Source organism: Dasypus novemcinctus, chromosome 15 (assembly GCF_030445035.2).
Source record: "Dasypus novemcinctus isolate mDasNov1 chromosome 15, mDasNov1.1.hap2, whole genome shotgun sequence".
In the NCBI taxonomy this organism is placed as follows: Eukaryota; Metazoa; Chordata; class Mammalia; order Cingulata; family Dasypodidae; genus Dasypus; species Dasypus novemcinctus.
Window position 1 is genome coordinate 7371632 of NC_080687.1, and position 18747 is coordinate 7390378.

Here is an 18747-nt window from a genome sequence, read left to right on the forward strand (position 1 = left end):
AAGCCAATGAATTTGGACGTCATTTGGAGGGCAGTTGAAGCTAGCAGTTTCTGGGAAGGAGATGATAGCATCAAAACCTAGAAGGTAGATCTGATGTTGTATAGGATGGGCTAAAACGGGCCATTTTAAAGAACAACACAAATTAAAAGTTGACTGTGTCTATCAGGAGAAAAGCAATGAACAGAAAGGAAGATCCTACATCTCACACAAATATACTGAAATCCTGGCATGTCACCCTCTCCCAATAAAAGAACATTCAAGGATATGCTTCCTGGTGAAGTGTTATAATGATAAGAGTGTTTAAGAAGTGTTTAGACGCTTTCCCCAAACTCTCTGCCTTTGGCGGGACATTCGTGAGAGATTTGTACCCAAGCACTAAACACTGTAGGCTACATAGTCCTGGCAACAGTGGTGTGGCTTTCAGTCAGAAAGGTCCTTGCAGTGCGGCAGACAGGGACTTATATCTTGCCCTTGAGCCATGTTCGTCAAGCTTTTTAAACATCAGAACCAATTTCCATTTACAGGAATCAATGGAACAAGTTAAATGTCACCACAAGGAAGCAAAAGAAATAATCCACAATTAGGTTCATTTTATGAGAAAACAAACCGAGTTCTACCAAGGTAGGGATAAAAATGGGGAGGATGATGGATGGAGATTTATGAGACAAAGCAACCAAATGGAATGTCTGGACCTTATTGGAATCATGATTCGAGCAAATCAACTATTAAAAGACAATTTTATGACAATCAAGGAAATTTGCATGTGGGCTGGATATTGGGTGATAACAAAGACTAAAGGTCGATTTCGTTAGATATGGTAATAGCATTGTGGGTAGGTATTTTTTTTAGGATGCATACTGATTACATGGGGGACAATGACGTTACACCAGTATTTGATCTGAAATACTCTTTAAAGAGAAAAAAGTTAAAAATGAAGCAAATGTGACTAAATCTTGATAAATGTTGAATCCAGGTGATGGGAATATGCTGTAACATTGTCCTATTATTTCTCCTTTTGTGTTTGAAAAATTTCATAATAAAGCATTTTTAAAAACTTAAATGCTTTTATAAAAAGTGGTCTACCTCTCATTATGGCAACAATGAAGAAGTGCTGTCTTTGAATCACAATTCAAAATAACAAATTCTTAAATTTTTATTTTAAAAAGTCTACACCATCTGTAATCTGGGATTCCATTCCATGGGTTTGGGTGGCCAAAAGTATTCACTAAGATTTCAAGTCGAGCTACACCCTTGTGCATAACTGAATGTGTTGGACTGAATGGTGTGGACCTGGGGCACCCACATTTACAACACACAGCAAAGATGAAGCAGGTGGGGTCATTTACACAGGTATCTTTTATCATACCTGCATAACAATACAGTTTGGGTCCTTTAAAAAATAATTCTTGTCTCCAAAGACTATGAGTATCTTAAATGAATCAATTCATTAACAAATATTCAGTGAGATCCAAACGTGCATAAGGCACTCTGCAAAATTTAGTGGGGACTAGTAAGGTAAATTAAAAAATGAAATAATTCGTAAGATGCTTAAAAAATCTAATACACTCAGCCCCAGGATGCCATGAGGCAGTGTAGGTTGAACAGTCAATGGAAGAGCACAGGACTGTGAACGTAGATTACTCATTCACCCATCTGCTCATTTATTCAGTCATCTAATACTTACTGAAGGCCCTCCCACTTTACTCCAAGCACCGCGCCAGCTGCTGGAGGACAAAACAGGCCTGACTCCTGCCCACCCAAGGCTGGTAGCCGAAAGGGGAGATGGCATTATAACAAACACACAGAAATACAACTGCACATGGGAAAGTAGATATGAAGGCAGCTGTGCAGGTTCAGGGCAGCGCTCCCTGGGAGGTGACATGGAAGTGGAGACCTAGAGATAACTAATGATAGACACAGTTGGGGAAGGCTTCAAGGCAGAAGGCAAGCTGAGGCACAAGGAATATAGGAATTGCCAAAGTGGGGAAAAGAGGGAAGTGCATCATGTTTGGCTCCTTCCTCCTTTCCCCCTCCGCTTCTTTCCTGCTTTCCCACTTAGCCTCTCCTTGGCACTTTCCTCTGCCGACATTCCCATCACTTTACCCGGTTTTCCTTTCATCCATATAATGTATTTGTTTTCTATCCGTCTCCCCCACCATACTTGGCACAACAAAGGCAAGGAGTTTGTTTTATCACCTTTGTAGCCTCACCTGCCGGCACAGTGCAAGGCACCTACTGGGCACTCAGTAAAAACACATTGTATTAAGGACTAAGGAAGCATTAAGTTGTACAAGGTCATGAATTGTCTCCAGCCTGGAAATGTACATGCAACCAACGCAGATTCACATCAGGAGAGAGAACTATTTCTGCAACCAAACAGTACTCTGACAAATAATGCACAGACATGCCAAGGAGGAGAAAATTATATCGAGGATGACAGTGTGTCATTTCATGTGAGAACCTGATTAAAGGCGTACTGGGAATGTCTGGCAGTTTGTCAAACTGCAGGTTATGACCCATTACTGGACAATGAAGCCAGTTCAGTGGGTGATGACTAGAATGATTTGATGAAAGAGAAATCGAAAATAGCAGAAGAGAAGCCAGCAGGGTGATGGTATCCTACGCGGTTAGGGTAAGTATTGTTTCATGAAATCTGTTCTCCATCTCTGTCTGTGTCTGCCGATATGTGTGTGCACAGATCTGGGTTTCTTACTGTGGGTCATGGTAAAAAATTTAGGATCCATTCCTCTCTAGGCTGAGGGAGTAGCAGCCACTTGTAAGCGGTTATCTGGGTCACAAAAACCCAGATTCTTGAGCTATTTGATAGAAGCATATTAAGCCCAACATAAAGGGCAACAGAAAAATGGTGGTGTTGAGTCTGCAGCTGAGTTAGTGGGCAGATCACATAGGGACCCAACATGAAAGGGCAATGCCGACACTGCAGACGGGTGTGTGGGCACCCAGCGCCAGAGGGCAGGGCCAGCAGCTGCCGTATCCTGGCGAAAACAGGTCACAAATCAAAGTTTAAGCTACCTCCCATTACAGCATCCCCTTTGGAATCACTGACGGGGAACTGATTAGGATGAGAGTCCAACCCTTCATATGCCTTAGTTAATACAGTGTATATATAAGATTATATAAATGCACACAGATGCAAAGTATCTTATAATATACATACTATTATAAACCAATATACCTATGTATACAATATACATATATACAATGTACATGTTATGCATTACATAATACAATACATGTGATAATATAAATTTCCAACATCTATGGTGAAGGAAGGACTTCCAGTGCAGGGTATATAATAGAAACTCAGTGAACATTTGTTAAATGAATAATTGAAATCCTTTATAGCCTGGCTGGCTTTTCATCTTATGGACTTCAATATATTTATTAAATTTCTGGTGCATACATGCATAGTGCTTTTTAAAAAGATGTTAAGTTTTATTAAAATCTTAGTTATTATAATGTACAATATTACATTCAATATGTTTGATATATGTCCACCAAGAGTTCATAATCCAAGATGGTAATCAATCTACCAGTTCAAGGAAACAAATTAGTAGTTACTGATCTCTTATTATGGCAAAGTTTATATTTTATGAGCAAGAAGAGCCACTTGTGAAAAAGTGTTAAGATGGTTTCCTGTCCACGGGGTGGTCTATTCAGCTGAAACACAGTCAGGGCCAGTGAAATTTCCAAGGGATATCAAATGACAGAAATATCAAGCATTTCATCGAAGTCCTACTATGATGCAGCATTTTTCCAAATACACGAAACCATATGTCATCATTTAATTTGTTGTACATTAAAAAATATTCTCTTGGAGGGCAGCGGACTTGGCCCAGTGGTTAGGGCGTCTGTCTACCACATGGGAGGTCCACGGTTCAAACCCCGGGCCTCCTTGACTGGTGTGGAGCTGGCCCATGCGCAGTGCTGATGCGCGCAAGGAGTGCCGTGCCACGCAGGGGTGTCCCCCGCGTAGGGGAGCCCCACACGCAAGGAGTGCGCCCTGTAAGGAGAGCTGCCCAGAAATGGCGCCGCACACACGGAGAGCTGATGCAGCAAGATGACGCAACAAAAAGAAACACAGATTCCTGTGCTGCTGACAACAACAGAAGCAGACAAAGAAGACGCAGTAAATAGACACAGAGAACAAACAACTGGGGTGGGTGGGGGAAGGGGAGAGAAATAAATTAATAAATGAATCTTTAAAAAAAAAATTCTCTTAAGATAGAAAAAATTTCCCTGACATATATTCTATAAACCACAAAAGGGGTAAATTAATGACTAATAGGGATTTTATCCCCAGAAACCTAATGCTATCATATATAAATGTCCAATATTTCATTAGAGTACAGTAGAATAATTAACAAATAATTAAATCTCCCAAATCTTTAATACACAAAATGTTTCTCTTCTATTAGAGCAATATGTTGTGTATTAACCACTTATGAATTAACGTTTCCTACCTTTGCTAAATAAAAAGTTAAATACTCAATATCCAAGGTGTATGCAACTGTAATTAGCAATCAAAACATAACCGTGTTATTACTTTGATAAAGGAAAAGTTACGGTATGTAATTTGGACCCATTGAATGTTGATTAAGACATGATGTTCTGCTTTTTCATTCATAAACAAAAAAAGAAAAACATTTTACATTTTAAATGTTAGAGAGAATGAAGCCGAAAGGGAAGGAAAAGCTGCTTTGGGCCTATTTCCATGTTTAAAAACCAAACAAGTAAGGGTGTTTACATTAATATTTAGAAGAAATCAAGCATAACTCCCACCTTTGCCATAATATTAAATGTGACGATATTAACTATATTCCCAACACATAATAGTTATTTTTACAGATGAGCAACTTTACAGCACAGACAGTAATATCAAATCTCTTAGTGAAAGTTCAGTGCATGGAAAACCTCCATTACGTCAGAGCCTGTGGTTACACATACTCATACAAAAAGACCCCAATCTCACTCCTGAAGTACGACCATCACAACAGAAAATCTAACAGGCGTTTTCCTGTCTGTGAGCCTTGGCATTATAAGGAAATCTCTGCGTGTATATCCAACTGCCCCCCATGCCCTGACACCTTTAGGAGAACCCCGAGACCCTCACCACTGGATGCCGCCCCCCCCACCCCCCACGTACAGCCTCGCCTACCTACCAAGCCCTTTTATGAAGCTGATCACACAGGATCGTCTCCAACAAGCTGTTGTAATCTCCATGGGCCCGAGCAGGAACCCCGACGCGCGGCCTGGAAGGCTACGGCAGACCAGGTTCCACAGCAAAGCAGCCCGCGTCGGGCTCCATGGCCCCGGCCCACCACCGCCGGGCCTTCAGCCACAGGGGAGGGCTCTTTTATTTTTGGCCCAAGGTGTATTTTTAGTCAGGTGCTAAAGACCTACAGTAGAAGACGAACTAAAACAGGCCTCTTCCGTCCGGGGCAGGCTCTTCATACCAACACGACAATTTTTAGCTGCACAGTACGACAGTGGCCTACAACTCACAGAGGGCCCGGGTGTCTATATTTATCCCCAAGAACATACTATGCTGACAGATTAGCAAAGCTGCTCTGAGCACTCCAGGAACACGAGCCTGGCCTGCACAGGCGGCCACCATCGTCCACGCGCTCCAAGGACGTGCCCGGCCCGGCACGGCCAAGTGCCCCGCGCCGCCGACCCCGTGACGGGAGAAATGTAAGAGCAAAGCTAACAGGACGCAGGCGGTGACCCCTCGCTCATGGAGCGCGGGGCTTCAGCCACAAGTACAAACAGCTTTAGGCAGCTCAGATTCTTATAGTCAAGACTGACGGCAGAAAATCCCTATGTGATGCCCAGAGTCAGCCAGAAACCAAACACCCTTCAGGAAAATGAAACACCGAACATCTGTTGAGTCATAAAGAGAGGTGACTGGGTTTAAATATATAATTTTATTATTCTAAAAGATGCAGCATAGACAGACTTGTTGCAAACTTAATTTATAAGACCAAGAGGGAGCCAATATTGGCAAACGTTAAGCTCTCTAACCGTCAAAAGAAAGCAGGTTTAGGCTAATGAGGAGATCGAGAAGACAGATGCCACTTGAAAAAAAAATAAAAGTATAATTAATTGATTTCTGACGGAAGAGTTTTTTTAGGGTCCATGAAAATCTATTTCTTCACTTAGCACAGCGGGGCAAAGTATGAAATGCAAGTCATTTTCTAATCTTGATCTACTCAGGGCAATTAAAGGTTTTCTTTAGCAACATAGGTTGGAATTACGAAACAGCATGTTATGAAGCACTGACTGCAACGAACTGAAACGTTTAACAGGAAGGAAAAAATATCCAACTCACCAAAATGAATACTTAAAGTGATTCTGGCAAGCTGAGGCCAATGAAGATGCCCCAGGATTCCACTGCATTGTACACATTTGGAGATTACTGTGCCATTTTAAGAGCTGAAGAGGTGGCATCTGGTTTACACTCTTGCTAAAAGGGATCAACATGATTATAATACAACAGTGTGCTTATGGAGATATCTGTAAATAAGGTAAAATAAACAGGGTGAAATAAGGATTCTTCTTCATTCTCCCCTTTCTGGATCTCTATTAGAGTCGGACTCAACTGAAAACTTGCATTTTGTCAGCTTCAAGCCTCTAGTGCTATTATTAGATCAGCCTTTCAAATGATGTAACTGTAATTCAGTTTAAAAAAACATGATTTAAAACAGCTTCTTAGAAGTATGAAAAACTATTTTTTATCATTTTATTTTTTTCACCTTCCTTATAGATAACAATTATCAAACAACATTTTAGGAAAGTGCAGGGAAGTAAAGTAGAAGTGAGAACTAGAATTTATGGTGAACAGTAGTTGATTCAGGTACTTGGCACATATTATTTCATTCCATCCTCATAGGGATCTTATAAGGTGGACATTGCTACCTCCCTTGTAGAGTAATGAAAAGGCATAAAGACAAGGTAGAGTAATTTGCTCAAGGTCATTTAAATACAGTTATGTCAGACTACAGGATCATTACCTTTGTTGATTTTTATTACAGCACTTTTCCTAAGATGAATCGGGTATATATAATAATAACCGCAAAATATTCAAGTTGTCCCAAAATAATATACTTTTTTTTTAACCTGAAATTTCACACCTCCCCCACCCCACTGAATTCCAGAGTGCAGTCCCACAGATGCCCACCTTGTTCCAAGAAATCTCTGTGTTAGCTTGTCCCTGGCTGATTTTAGGAGCGCCCTCAGAGCCGGAACCACATCAGCTCATCTTTGGATTCCCAGGGCCTAGTAAAAGCTGAATCAACAAGTAATAAAAGGTCTCTCTCTCTTTTCTTTTTTTAGGTACCAGGGCTGGGGATTGAACCCGGACTTCTTATGTGGAAGCCAGAACTCAACCACTGAGCCACATGGGCTCCCCTGAATTGGTTTTCTTGTTTGTTTGCTTATTGTTATGTTTTCTGTTTTTGGGAGGCACCAAGGACTGAACCCGGGACTTCCCATGTGGGAAGCAGGTGCCTAATTGCTTGACCCATATCTGCTCCCCAATAAAAGGTCTCTTAATGGTCAAAACAGATGCCACAAAGTCCATCTCAAACTATTAAAGCTCAGACTTTTCATCACAAGAGGCTCCCACCCCATTTCAACCATCTCCTCAGAGCCTATTTTCTCCTACATGAGACATATTTTTAACAACCTTGGTTTTTTCTAACCCCAAATTTATGCTAGATTAAAGGCAACAAATCATGGATGGGTGAAGGCTCCTTAAGATAGGCAGGTATGTTGACAGTTGACAACTGATATTGATAGAAAATATCAGAAAACAACATGGACAATAACAATAGAGAGCAAACAAAGAAATTACAAATCATAGCAGCCAAAGGATATTATAGTACAGAAACAGACAGCTCTCTAAACCACAATGAGATATCACTCCATACCCATCAGGGGGGCTATTAAAAACAAAAACGAAAACAAGGAAAACCAGTGTTGGCGAGGATGTGGAGAAACTGGAGCACTCATCCATTGCTGGTGGGATTATAAAATGGTGTGGCCACTGTGGAAAACATTTTGGTGGTTCCTCAAAAAGGTAAACAAAGAATCACCATATGACTTGGCAATTCTACGCCTACATATATAGCCAAAAGAATTGAAAACAGGGACTCAGAGAGTTGTACCCCAAAGTTCCTAGCAGCATTATTCATAATAGCTAAAAGGTGGAAACGGCATAAGTGTCCATCAACAGATGAATGGATAAACGAAATGTGGTCTATACATACAATGGAATACTATTCAGCCAGGAAAAAAGGAATGAAGTTCTCATACATGGATGAACCTAGGAAACATTATGCTGAACAAAACAAGCCAAACACAAAAGGCCAAATATTGTATGATTCTGCTTAGATGAAATATCTAGAATAAGCAAATTCAGAGGCAGAAAGTAGATCACAGGTTACTGGGGCAGGGGAAAGAAACAGGGAGTTATTGCCTAATGGGTACAGAGTTTCTGTTTGGGGTGATGATAAAGTTTTGATGCTAGATAGTGGTGATGGTGAGCAACACTATAAATGTAATAAATTCCACTGAACTGTACACTTAAAATGGCAAATTTGACAATATACATATACTTAAAATGCTACCACATGAAAATTAAAAACTAAAGAAAACAGCACTTCACATTTCAAGGAGCCTAATGATATCATATATTACAGAATCATGAATAACTGGTATATTTAAGGTTCAATTATGAGAGAAACCTAGATCACACAGAGAACAGTAAGATTCAGTTAGAAAGAATTCTATTCAAAATTCTTAAATTGAAAATGTTTTCACAGCTTAGCTTAAGGGCTAAGCATTTTGAACGGGAGAAATTTACTCATAGATCACTGATAGTTCCATAATAATCCCCAAATATTAATTAAATGTCCTTGAAACTGTTGCTTTTCTTTAACGGTTAGTTCTAATATTCACAAATATTTCCTTTTTGCACTTGCATGACATGGTGGCATGATTGCAAATATTATGAAAGAGGAATGAAAGTCCAAAGTCAACCTGCTGGTAGGTCAAAGCAGACTGATATCGGTATGAAAGTTATAAGATCATAGAGACACAGCCATTGGTTCTAACCTATTGAATTCTATTCACCACCTTAATGTACAGCCAATAGGCTCTATTACGTTATGGGAAGCAAGAAATATCCTTTAGATGTCAACATAATCACTTTTTTAAAAAAATTGTGAAGAGCTTGAAAGAAAATTCGACATTTAAAATAGCTATACTGGTGGCGGACTTGGCCCAGTGGTTAGGGCGTCCATCTACCATATGGGAGGTCCACAGTTCAAACCCCCGGCCTCCTTGACCCGTGTGGAGCTGGCCCGTGTGCAGTGCTGATGCACGCAAGGAGTGCCGTGCCACGCAGGGGTGTCCCTGTGCAGGGTAGCCCCATGTGCAAGGAGTGCGCCCCATAAGGAGAGCTGCCCAGCAGGAAAGAAAGTGCAGCCTGCCCAGGAATGGTGCCGCACACTCAGAGAACTGATACAACAAGATGACGCAACAAAAAAAGAAACACAGATTCCCCTGCCGCTGACAACAACAGAAGCCGACAAAGAAGATGCAGCAATAGACACAGAGAACAGACAACCATGGTGGAGGGTGGGGAAGGGGAGATAAATAAATAAATAAATCTTTAAAAAATAAAATAAAATAAAATAGCTATACTGTGACAGTACCTATACCATTAAAAAACCTAAAGGTATAAACTGAAAGCTGAAAATTCTTATTTTTTTCCTCATTGTTCTTATAAAACCAACATTTCTCACTGAGGTTGTTGAACAAGTTTGTGATATACTTAATGTAATATTTCAATAATAAAATGGTTATATTTTATTTTATAACCACATATATATTAGTCTTCCTAGAAATTTAGTAAATGCAATTATTGTAATAGCATCACAGGGATTATGGCAATTAATGAATGAGTCTAGTGCCAAAACGATGGTAATTTTTCACTATTTTTCCAGGACATGACATAGTACAGAATACATGCACTCACTTGTATGAACAAATATTTTAGCAACAAGGAACCTCTGGGACCTTCTTCAGATGGGAAAGAAATTAAGTACAACATAAGCAAACATCACCTGCAGCCCTGCCTCTTCCTTGTGGAAGAGTAACAAGGGCAAAGAAGCCACAAAAGACAATGAGTCATTGTGCTTGGAAGTATTGGGCTATCAAATAGGCTTCTAGTTGTCCTTAGCAATTGCCAAGCATGTCATTGCCTAAAGACATGTAGCAAACAAATGCAACCTGCAGATGTTGACTGGGAGGGCCTATAGGAAAAGACTGGTTTATTTTGGCACAGGGTGCCCCTGGAACCCAGCCACTGGTAGGCAGTGTACTATCGACCAGGTGCACGATGCTTATAGGTACATGAACTTTCAGAGAGGCTCACCGTAAACCTCTGGGTAACAGCCATTGTCTTGTAAACGACCAGGTGCCTTAAACCCAAACCTAGAAAGAAAAATCAGGAGGAATTCTACGTTCATCAGGAGTGAAAGAGCCTCAACGTGTGCTAAAAATACTCGACTCTTCAAGAGGTTTTCTCTGAGGATATGCATGAATCAGCTTACAATCATCCCCCAATTCCACTACTCTAAGCGACATCTAGCTTGATATTTCCCTTGCATGGAGGCTTTTAATTATTCTACTAGGAGGCCTAGTCTACTGACTCTATTTCTTGAATCTAAATCATTTATTATTTGGAGAGATGCCTGACAAATGTTTGCCCAAAGCTGGGAGTTCTATAAAGTGTACAGTTTCCAGGGTCTCAATGATACCGACAGAATCTAAACCTCTGATGACGCTAGAATCCATATATTTTAAAGGTTTCATAAGTGCAGCCAGATTTGGCATCTATGGAAGGCCCCTGGGAATATTAACTAAATAAATGATGCCTGAGTATCCAGTAAACTGTCTTCCAAGATAGGGGAATGCCTAGGAGGGTTTAAAATGGTTACCATCAAGAACAGAGCTATCTAGCTGGTAACCTCACACCTACAACTCAAAACACAATGAAGACTCAGGAAGTAAACTACACAAATCAAAACAAAACAAACTCCAAAACTGGTATTTTCTACACTGTCTTAATTTGCTTCTTAATTTAAATCAGTCCCAGAGGTGGCTTTTCTCTCTAATAGGTGTCACAAAATCCATATACTTTATACATAGACTAATGCAAGTTCTCACTCAAAGCCTCTTACTGACATACAATTCAAGCAAGCTTATTTGTCTAGTTTTTAAACCACCAGCAAATTGGATGAGGAAAATCAAAACGCGAGATGTAACAAGGGATCACTTAATAGATGCAGAGATTATAGAAAGCATTCACATAGCCACCACCGCCACCACCAGAGGCAGGGCAAGCCATTTAGTTAGCAGTAAACCTCCTGTCCCCTCCAATAGTCCCTAAGGATATGTCTGAATAGCTGCCAGAGCAAAAAAGGGTTGTGTTCACAAAGGGTGTAAATTTTGGAAGGATTTTCATCCAAAATATCCAAATACTTAAAAAATAAACCTGACAATGAAATTTCAGTTCTGAATGACTCTTTCACTTGGGTTCAGGTAGGCTCCATTAAAATGAAAGTAAACAACTATTTGCATCTAAGATAATGCCATGGGTTCAGGAAATAAGAAAGCATATAGGACACAACTGGGTTTAAGAACTGGGTTATAGGGAAGCAGATTTGGCTAAACTGATAGAGCGTCCGCCTACCACACAGGAGGTCCAGGGTTCAATACCCAGGGCTTCCTGACCTGTGTGGTGAGCTGGCCCACAAGCAGTGCTGATGAGCACAAGGAGTGCTGTGCCAAGCGGGGGTGTCCCCCGTGTAGGGGAGCCCCACGCGCAAGGAGTGCACCCCTCAAGGAGGGCTGCCCCGTGCAAAAAAGCGCAGCCTGCCCAGGTGTGGCGCTGCACACATGGAGAGCTGATGCAGCAAGATGACGCAACAAAAAGAGACACAGATTTCTGGTGCTGCTGACAAAGAATGCAAGCAGACAAAGAACGCACAGCGAATGGACACAAAGAGCAGATAATGGGGGGGAAATAAAAATTAAATTAAATTAAAAAAAGAACAGGGTTATATCCAACTTTAGGGAACCATTCTGCTAAATATCACAGATCTATTGCAACACAATTCTTACAAATCATCATTGCCAGTTTATTTAGAAGCAAATCCAAAAGAGGAATTTAAACATAGAAATGTACACAGTAAGAGGAGCATTGTTTTTAAGGCTATAATGGTGGTTTTTCCATCGAGTTAAATTTTTGCATTTAAATATGGTAATAAAGTAGCCAGAAGACCACAGAGACATACAGCTTTTAAATACTAAGGAAATATCTTTCCCCACTACCTTCACCCCCACAATCCTGCTCTGACCAAGAAGGATTTGGGAAACTTAGCCTACATGATGTTATTTCCAAACTCCACCTTGTTTTTTGGGTTGGTGATATTTCTGAGAATCAAAAATTACGACCTGAGAAAGGATCATCCTTAGGCTCTAAGTGTCCAAAGCTGGGCATGAGGGACGCCCCCTGGCACCTCAGTGAGGCAGAATACAGATGCCATGACAACATGGATCCTTAAGTCCATGTCCAAGGGCCATTTCTTCCAATGGACCAGCTGGGCATCTTGGGCAAGTCATGCAGCCGGAGACACGGACTGCTCATCTGTAAAAGATTAGGAATTCAATGCATACTATAAAAAAATATCGATCGTTCTGCTGCACTGTAAAGAAGTAAACATTCCTCAGGCTAGTCTAGAGAGCTTCATTCAAAGGACAGTCCAGGGAAGCAGATATGGCCAAATGGATAGGGCCTCCGCCTACCACATGGGAGGTCCATGGTTCAAACCCAGGACCTCCTGCCCGTGTGGTGAGCTGGCCCATGCACAGTGCTGCCGTGTGCCACGCAGGGGTGTCCCCCACATAGGGGAGACCCACACGCAAGGACTGCGCCCCATTAGGAGAGCTGCCCAGGAATGGCGCTGCACACATGGAGAGCTGATACAACAAGATGACGCAACAAAAAGAGACACAGATTCCGGGTGCTGCTGACAAGAATACAAGCGGACACAGAAGAACACACAGTAAATGAACACAGAGAACAGACAACTGGGGCGGGGGGGGGGGGGGGGGAGGGAGGGGGATAGAAAAAATAAATAAAAAATAAATCTTTAAAAACAAAACAGGAAAACAGACTTGGCCCAGTGGTTAGGGTGTCCGTCTACCACATGGGAGGTCCGCGGTTCAAACCCCGGGCCTCCTTGACCCTTGTGGAGCTGGCCCATGTGCAGTGCTGATGCGCGCAAGGAGTGCCGTGCCACGCAGGGGTGTCCCCCACGTAGGGGAGCCCCACGCGCAAGGAGTGCGCCCCGTAAGGAGAGCCGCCCAGCGCGAAGGAAAGTGCAGCCTGCCCAGGAATGGTGCCGCCCACACTTCCCGTGCCACTGATGACAAGAGAAGCGGACAAAGAAACAAGACGCAGCAAATAGACACAGAGAACAGACAACCGGGGGAGGGGGGGAATTAAATAAATAAATAACTCTTTAAAAAAAAAAGAGGGACATGTTACTGATATAGTTCTTTAAAAAAAAAAAACAAAAAAGAAAAAGGACATTCCATCAATCTAGTGACTCAGAATGACAAGCTGAGTGTCAGATGTTCCTATGAAACAAAGTCAGTATAAGACAACTCCCAAAATGAGACGCAGGTTCAGAGCATCGTCATTTTATATTATGAAATTATTCTACTGACTGAATGTCTAGGGAGCTACTGAAAAGCAATCTAAGATCATTTTCTCCCTACTCTGTCTAATACATAGCTACTAGTCACATATAGCTGTCAACTGCTTGAAATGTGGCTAGCCCAACTAAGGGATTTTAATTCTAATTAACTTCAAATTTAAAACTGATTCAGTTATTAGAAATATTTTAAGCAAGTATGCTTGGAACAATTTGCGAAGGTTGAAACCACTATTTTCACCTGGGAGTTTTATAAAATCAAAATACAGATTAAGTATTTTTGAAGAAAATGTGGTATTCAAGTTTAGATGTGCTGAGGTGTAAAACACACCCTGGATTTTGAAGAGTTAGTCCAAAAAATTAAAGAATGTAAATATGTCATCAATAGTTTTTACAATTATTACAGCTTGAAATGATAATATTTTAGGTATATCGAATTAGGTAAAATACATTTTAAAAATTAATTTCCAATATTTTAAAACTGTTTAATAGGGCTACTAGAAAACTTAAAATTTCATATATGTCTTAGGTTATATTTTAGTTGGACATACATATTGTTCTATAGACCATTTACTGCTTTACAGGTTTAGAAACACAAGGGAAATACATATATATATTTTACAGCTAAACATGCAAAACCACTCAGGAGAACAAGAGTGTGGCATATTAATGCATTAATAAATATATGTATTCAAACATAAATGATGAAAATACTGATTCAATAAGCAAACATTTCCTCAATAAGTGTCCCTCTGGGCATGACTGAGAGATGATGACCTTCCTCCCCCCACTACAGCTGAGAAAATGAAATGAACTTGTCCATGATTGCATATCCAGTGAATGCCAGAGGAAAAAAAGGATGCAAACACAGCTTTTCTGCCTCCAGAGACAATACTCTTCCCACCAGACTACTTCCTAGGAGTTGAGGAGCAAAAGCACAATAAAAGATTATTTCTGATATTAAATGCTTCCATATGATGCCCAAATGCATATAAAACCAAAAATACAAAAGTTACCTGGGAACAGACTTTTAAAGATCTCAGTACTCCTTCAGCACTGCTTAACTCGGCACATCGCTTACAAGTGACCACACGTTGCTTTGCGATCATTCTATACCACCATCTTCCTTCTTGCTAAGCATCTCACTAAATTTCTGCCTTGCTCACCTCTTTCTGGTAAACATCCCACACTTCTTAGCAATTTGCCGTGGTTCCCACCATCGTGTTTTGCACAGAGTGGTCATCCATGAATATATGTTGATTTGTTTAAAAAAAATTTAAGCCACATTCATGTGGGAAGAAAAGGCAGTAAAAGTGTATTAAAAAAGATGTGAATTCCTAATACAGACTTCCATTAGCAAAACAGGCACAGGGGGAAGAAGTGAGGTGCTATAATATTAGGCCTTTCACTTTTAGGACAGTGTAAGCATTTATACTGGGCACAGCTCAGGGTTCTCACAGAGTTAATACCTATCCCAAAACTCAGGAGTCATTCAAACACTGGGAAAAATGTGCTCAGTGTTTGAGCAGAAAGCTAAACTAGCAAATGTGCTACGATTTTTTGTTGGGCTTCTTTTTCATTCGGAGGGTAGTTCTTTAATTACCTTCCATCTACTCTGCCAGCTACCTCACCACTCCCTTCCTCTGCTTCTTCCACTCCCAACTACACTTTTTGCTTGACATGCCTTTTCCTCCAATCTTGCCAATCCATCTTTTCCTTCAAAGACCTTTTAAAAATCCCACTGGTTCCACAAAACCTCCCATAACCAAGTAAAAGGGAAACGGTTATTTTCCTCACCCAACTACGCCCTGAGATGAGAGAATTTTGAACTTCCCAATCTGAAAGGGATGGAAATATTAAACATATATCTATAAGTGGAGTCTTATTCATAATCTCTAGGCTGAATTTACTACCTCTGTTTTCAACTCTACAACCATAGGTTCATCTACTCAAATACTCAATAGTAAGTCATTTTTTCAGTTGTTTGATATTTCTTCCCAAAACACTGTATGTAGTGGGTGTATAGTTAAAATTAATTTTAAGTTCTTTTATTTTGCAATATTCACTCAGAGAACTGAAAGAGCACCAGAGAGCATGGGTGTAAAGTTGGCAACCTTCTATTTTGTTCCAACAACACGGGGCTTCTCTGCCTTCCTTCCTACTTGTTGATGAACCAACTGCCATCACTTGCTAATTGTCACCAGGGCATCCTGTGGCATTCTGAAGTAGTTCCTGTCATGCCCTGGCAGCCCATAATGGTTAATACAACTTCCCAAAGTGTCCTTAGCCAAGGGCAGGGAGGACACATGTGGACCATTGGATTCAGTCTAATGGGGTCGGGTTTGAATTGGTATAAAAGCCCAGGAAATATGACTTCATATGTCCACCTGGGACTAGGAGAAATTTTCTGTTCTTCCTCACAACTGTTTTGGAGTAGATGTCTTAAGACCAGGGAACATGGTCCCCTGTGCCCACAGGGGAAAAAGGCACGCAACTGAAAATATCTGTCTGTCAAAGTAGGACCAAACCTTGTATGGCTACTCACGCAATAAAAAACAGCCAAGGAAGATGATCTTGAGCCTGGTTTCTCAAGAGGCGCAATCGTGACCTCTGCACTGCATTGCTTTCCTCGGAGCACTACAGTACATTTTCCTGGGAGGCTTACATACATAAAATGTGGTTCAACAACCTGATGAATTGATGCCCCAAAACTATCCCGAAGGAATCCAGCAGGCTACATGGTATCCGATAGGTGCTTATTTGTACATTTAAAAGATTCAAGGTCATTTGGTTATCTAGATTTTATAGTTCTTTGAAAATCAAAACCAAACAAAACATCTGCCCAGCTTTAACATGGGAATAACCATGAAACAAAATAGGGGCTCTCGACAGCAGCTACAAACTGCTGCTCTGTGTTATTTTGGCGCGTTGAATCAATTGAGTATTGTCAAGAGATAACGCTACACTTGCCCCTTAACCTCAATACAAATATCCTATTTAAAGAGGATAGTTTCTATTCAAAGTGTAATTTTCAAAACATTGTTCCTCAGGTAATTGCCTATCTCTCTATTTTTTGAAAATAAGTTTGTGTGAGTTACATAAACATACATGTTTTTATCATTTAATGAAAAACATTTAAATGAAAAACAGATGGGGTCCAGGGAAGATACCAAACCTGGTACTTCTATCTCAGAGAAGTCGATGGAATCTGTTCCCTCCTCTCCAGTGCCTCTGCTGCAGCTTTAAGTCCTTATCTATTTCCTGGGTTATTCTGCCAATTATTCTGCCTACTTCATTCTCAGCTCAAACTCCAAGAATCAGCAATTAAAACTACAGCTCTGCCCATTTCACTCCTGATTAAAAATCTCAGTTGCCTTTATAGGCCACACGCTCAATCACCTGTCAATGCTCCTTTTGATCTGACCCAACTTGCCTCTGCATGGTGTCAGCTGTCCCGCTCCCTCCCATACTCTGGCCTCCAGGTGCTGCTCCCTCAGCTTGCAGGTGCTCTCCCCTCCCCCTCCCTCATTTGCTCAGGCTCTCTCCCCTGCTCCTTCCCCTCTACTCCAGAGCACTCTTCAAGCTCAAATGTCACAGCCTTGGTGAAACTATCCCCAGCCACCTAAAACAAGGATTCACTTCCTCCTAAGGATGGGCATTTATGTCAGTACCCCAATGTCCAAGCTCAGGTAGTACATTTATATAACCAGCATTTCTGTTCTCTCTGCAACTTCTACAGGGCTCCTCTTTCATTGAGGTAGGCTATCTTGGATTGTAAAGCCCAAGGAACACAGGATCTGGGCCTGCTGAATCACTATGAGCTCTATCTACTACAGGGTCAAACATGTGGGCATTTAATAATTGATAAGAAGGGAGAGGCAAGACTGTTGATTCATTCTCAGCTACTTCCTGAAGCTTATTCAGGCATGTCCACTTTGGGCTGATGCCTTGAAACATGCATCTACATCATCTTGATAAAATCTGTGGTTTCATAATTATTTTTTCTAGTAAGGTAATAGGTTCTCCAAATAAATATGAAATAGCAGCATTTCCTACACAGATAAAAAACTTGATCAATAAAGAACAAAACAAGCTCAGCAGATTTCCCAGAAGGGGTTAAATTTCAGTTTTGGCAAAAGTGGTTGGATGGTTTAAAGAGTAACCTTAAATTTAAACCATATAATTGAAATGACATTTAGGCAAGTATAAGAATAAGTTAATATTTTTGCAGAGAGTATTCTTTGACAGGTTTGACTGCTTTAAGACTACATAGCTCAGAAATATTCTCTCAAGTTTGAGTGATATTCTATAAATACAAAAAGGTTTCATACTAACTTCATTATAAATCTTGTAAACATGACTATCCAGTGTTCTGTCCGCATGAGGGTGGGATTTAGCTTGTTGAATGCATGCAAAGAAAACATGTGAGGGTCACAGAAGGGAAACGACTGCATTGCCAAGGTGAGATGCTGAGTTACTGCTTGGAGTAAAGGACAGAAAGACCGCAAAGGGAAAACATTTGTTATTGGTCTCTGGCTGCTGACCCACTGATGTGGCAAGTGCTAGTTAAACCTCCTTCATGCACCCAAGTGGTTTCATTCGCTCATTCAGCATATAACAGACTATCAGCAAGAGCCCATGTGCCCAGGAATATGCTGAGGAACATAAAATAAAAGATAGCTGAGGACAGCCAGCAAGATGGCGGCAGAGTAAGGAGCTCCTAGAGTCAGCTCCTGCTACAGAGCAGTTAGTAAACACCCAGAGCTCTCTGGAGCTAGCTGAAGCACCTGTTTGGGGGCTCCAGGAGGCCAAAAGAGCATCCTGCCACATCCTGGAAGGAATGGAAGGAGGAGACTGCCCCTCTGCAGAGAAGACTCATAAGTAGAGCACTCCACGCCCTGGAGGCACCCTCCACTGGAGTCACTAGGTGCCTCGA

At 41.1% G+C, this 18747-nt stretch overlaps 1 protein-coding gene across 6 annotated transcripts in view; it reads right to left on the reverse strand.

The window, feature by feature from the left end:
- Positions 1-18747, reverse strand: part of FRY (FRY microtubule binding protein) — a 443412-nt gene that overhangs the window by 223334 nt on the left and 201331 nt on the right. The window contains exon 1 of one of the 6 annotated variants that reach the window (XM_058276986.2): positions 5184-5343. The exons of the other annotated variants lie outside the window; for them this stretch is intronic. Coding sequence (XP_058132969.1) covers positions 5184-5244 — 61 coding nt within the window. The 5' untranslated portion in view covers positions 5245-5343. Of the gene's footprint in view, positions 1-5183; positions 5344-18747 lie in introns of those variants that run through there. 6 annotated transcript variants of the gene reach the window in all.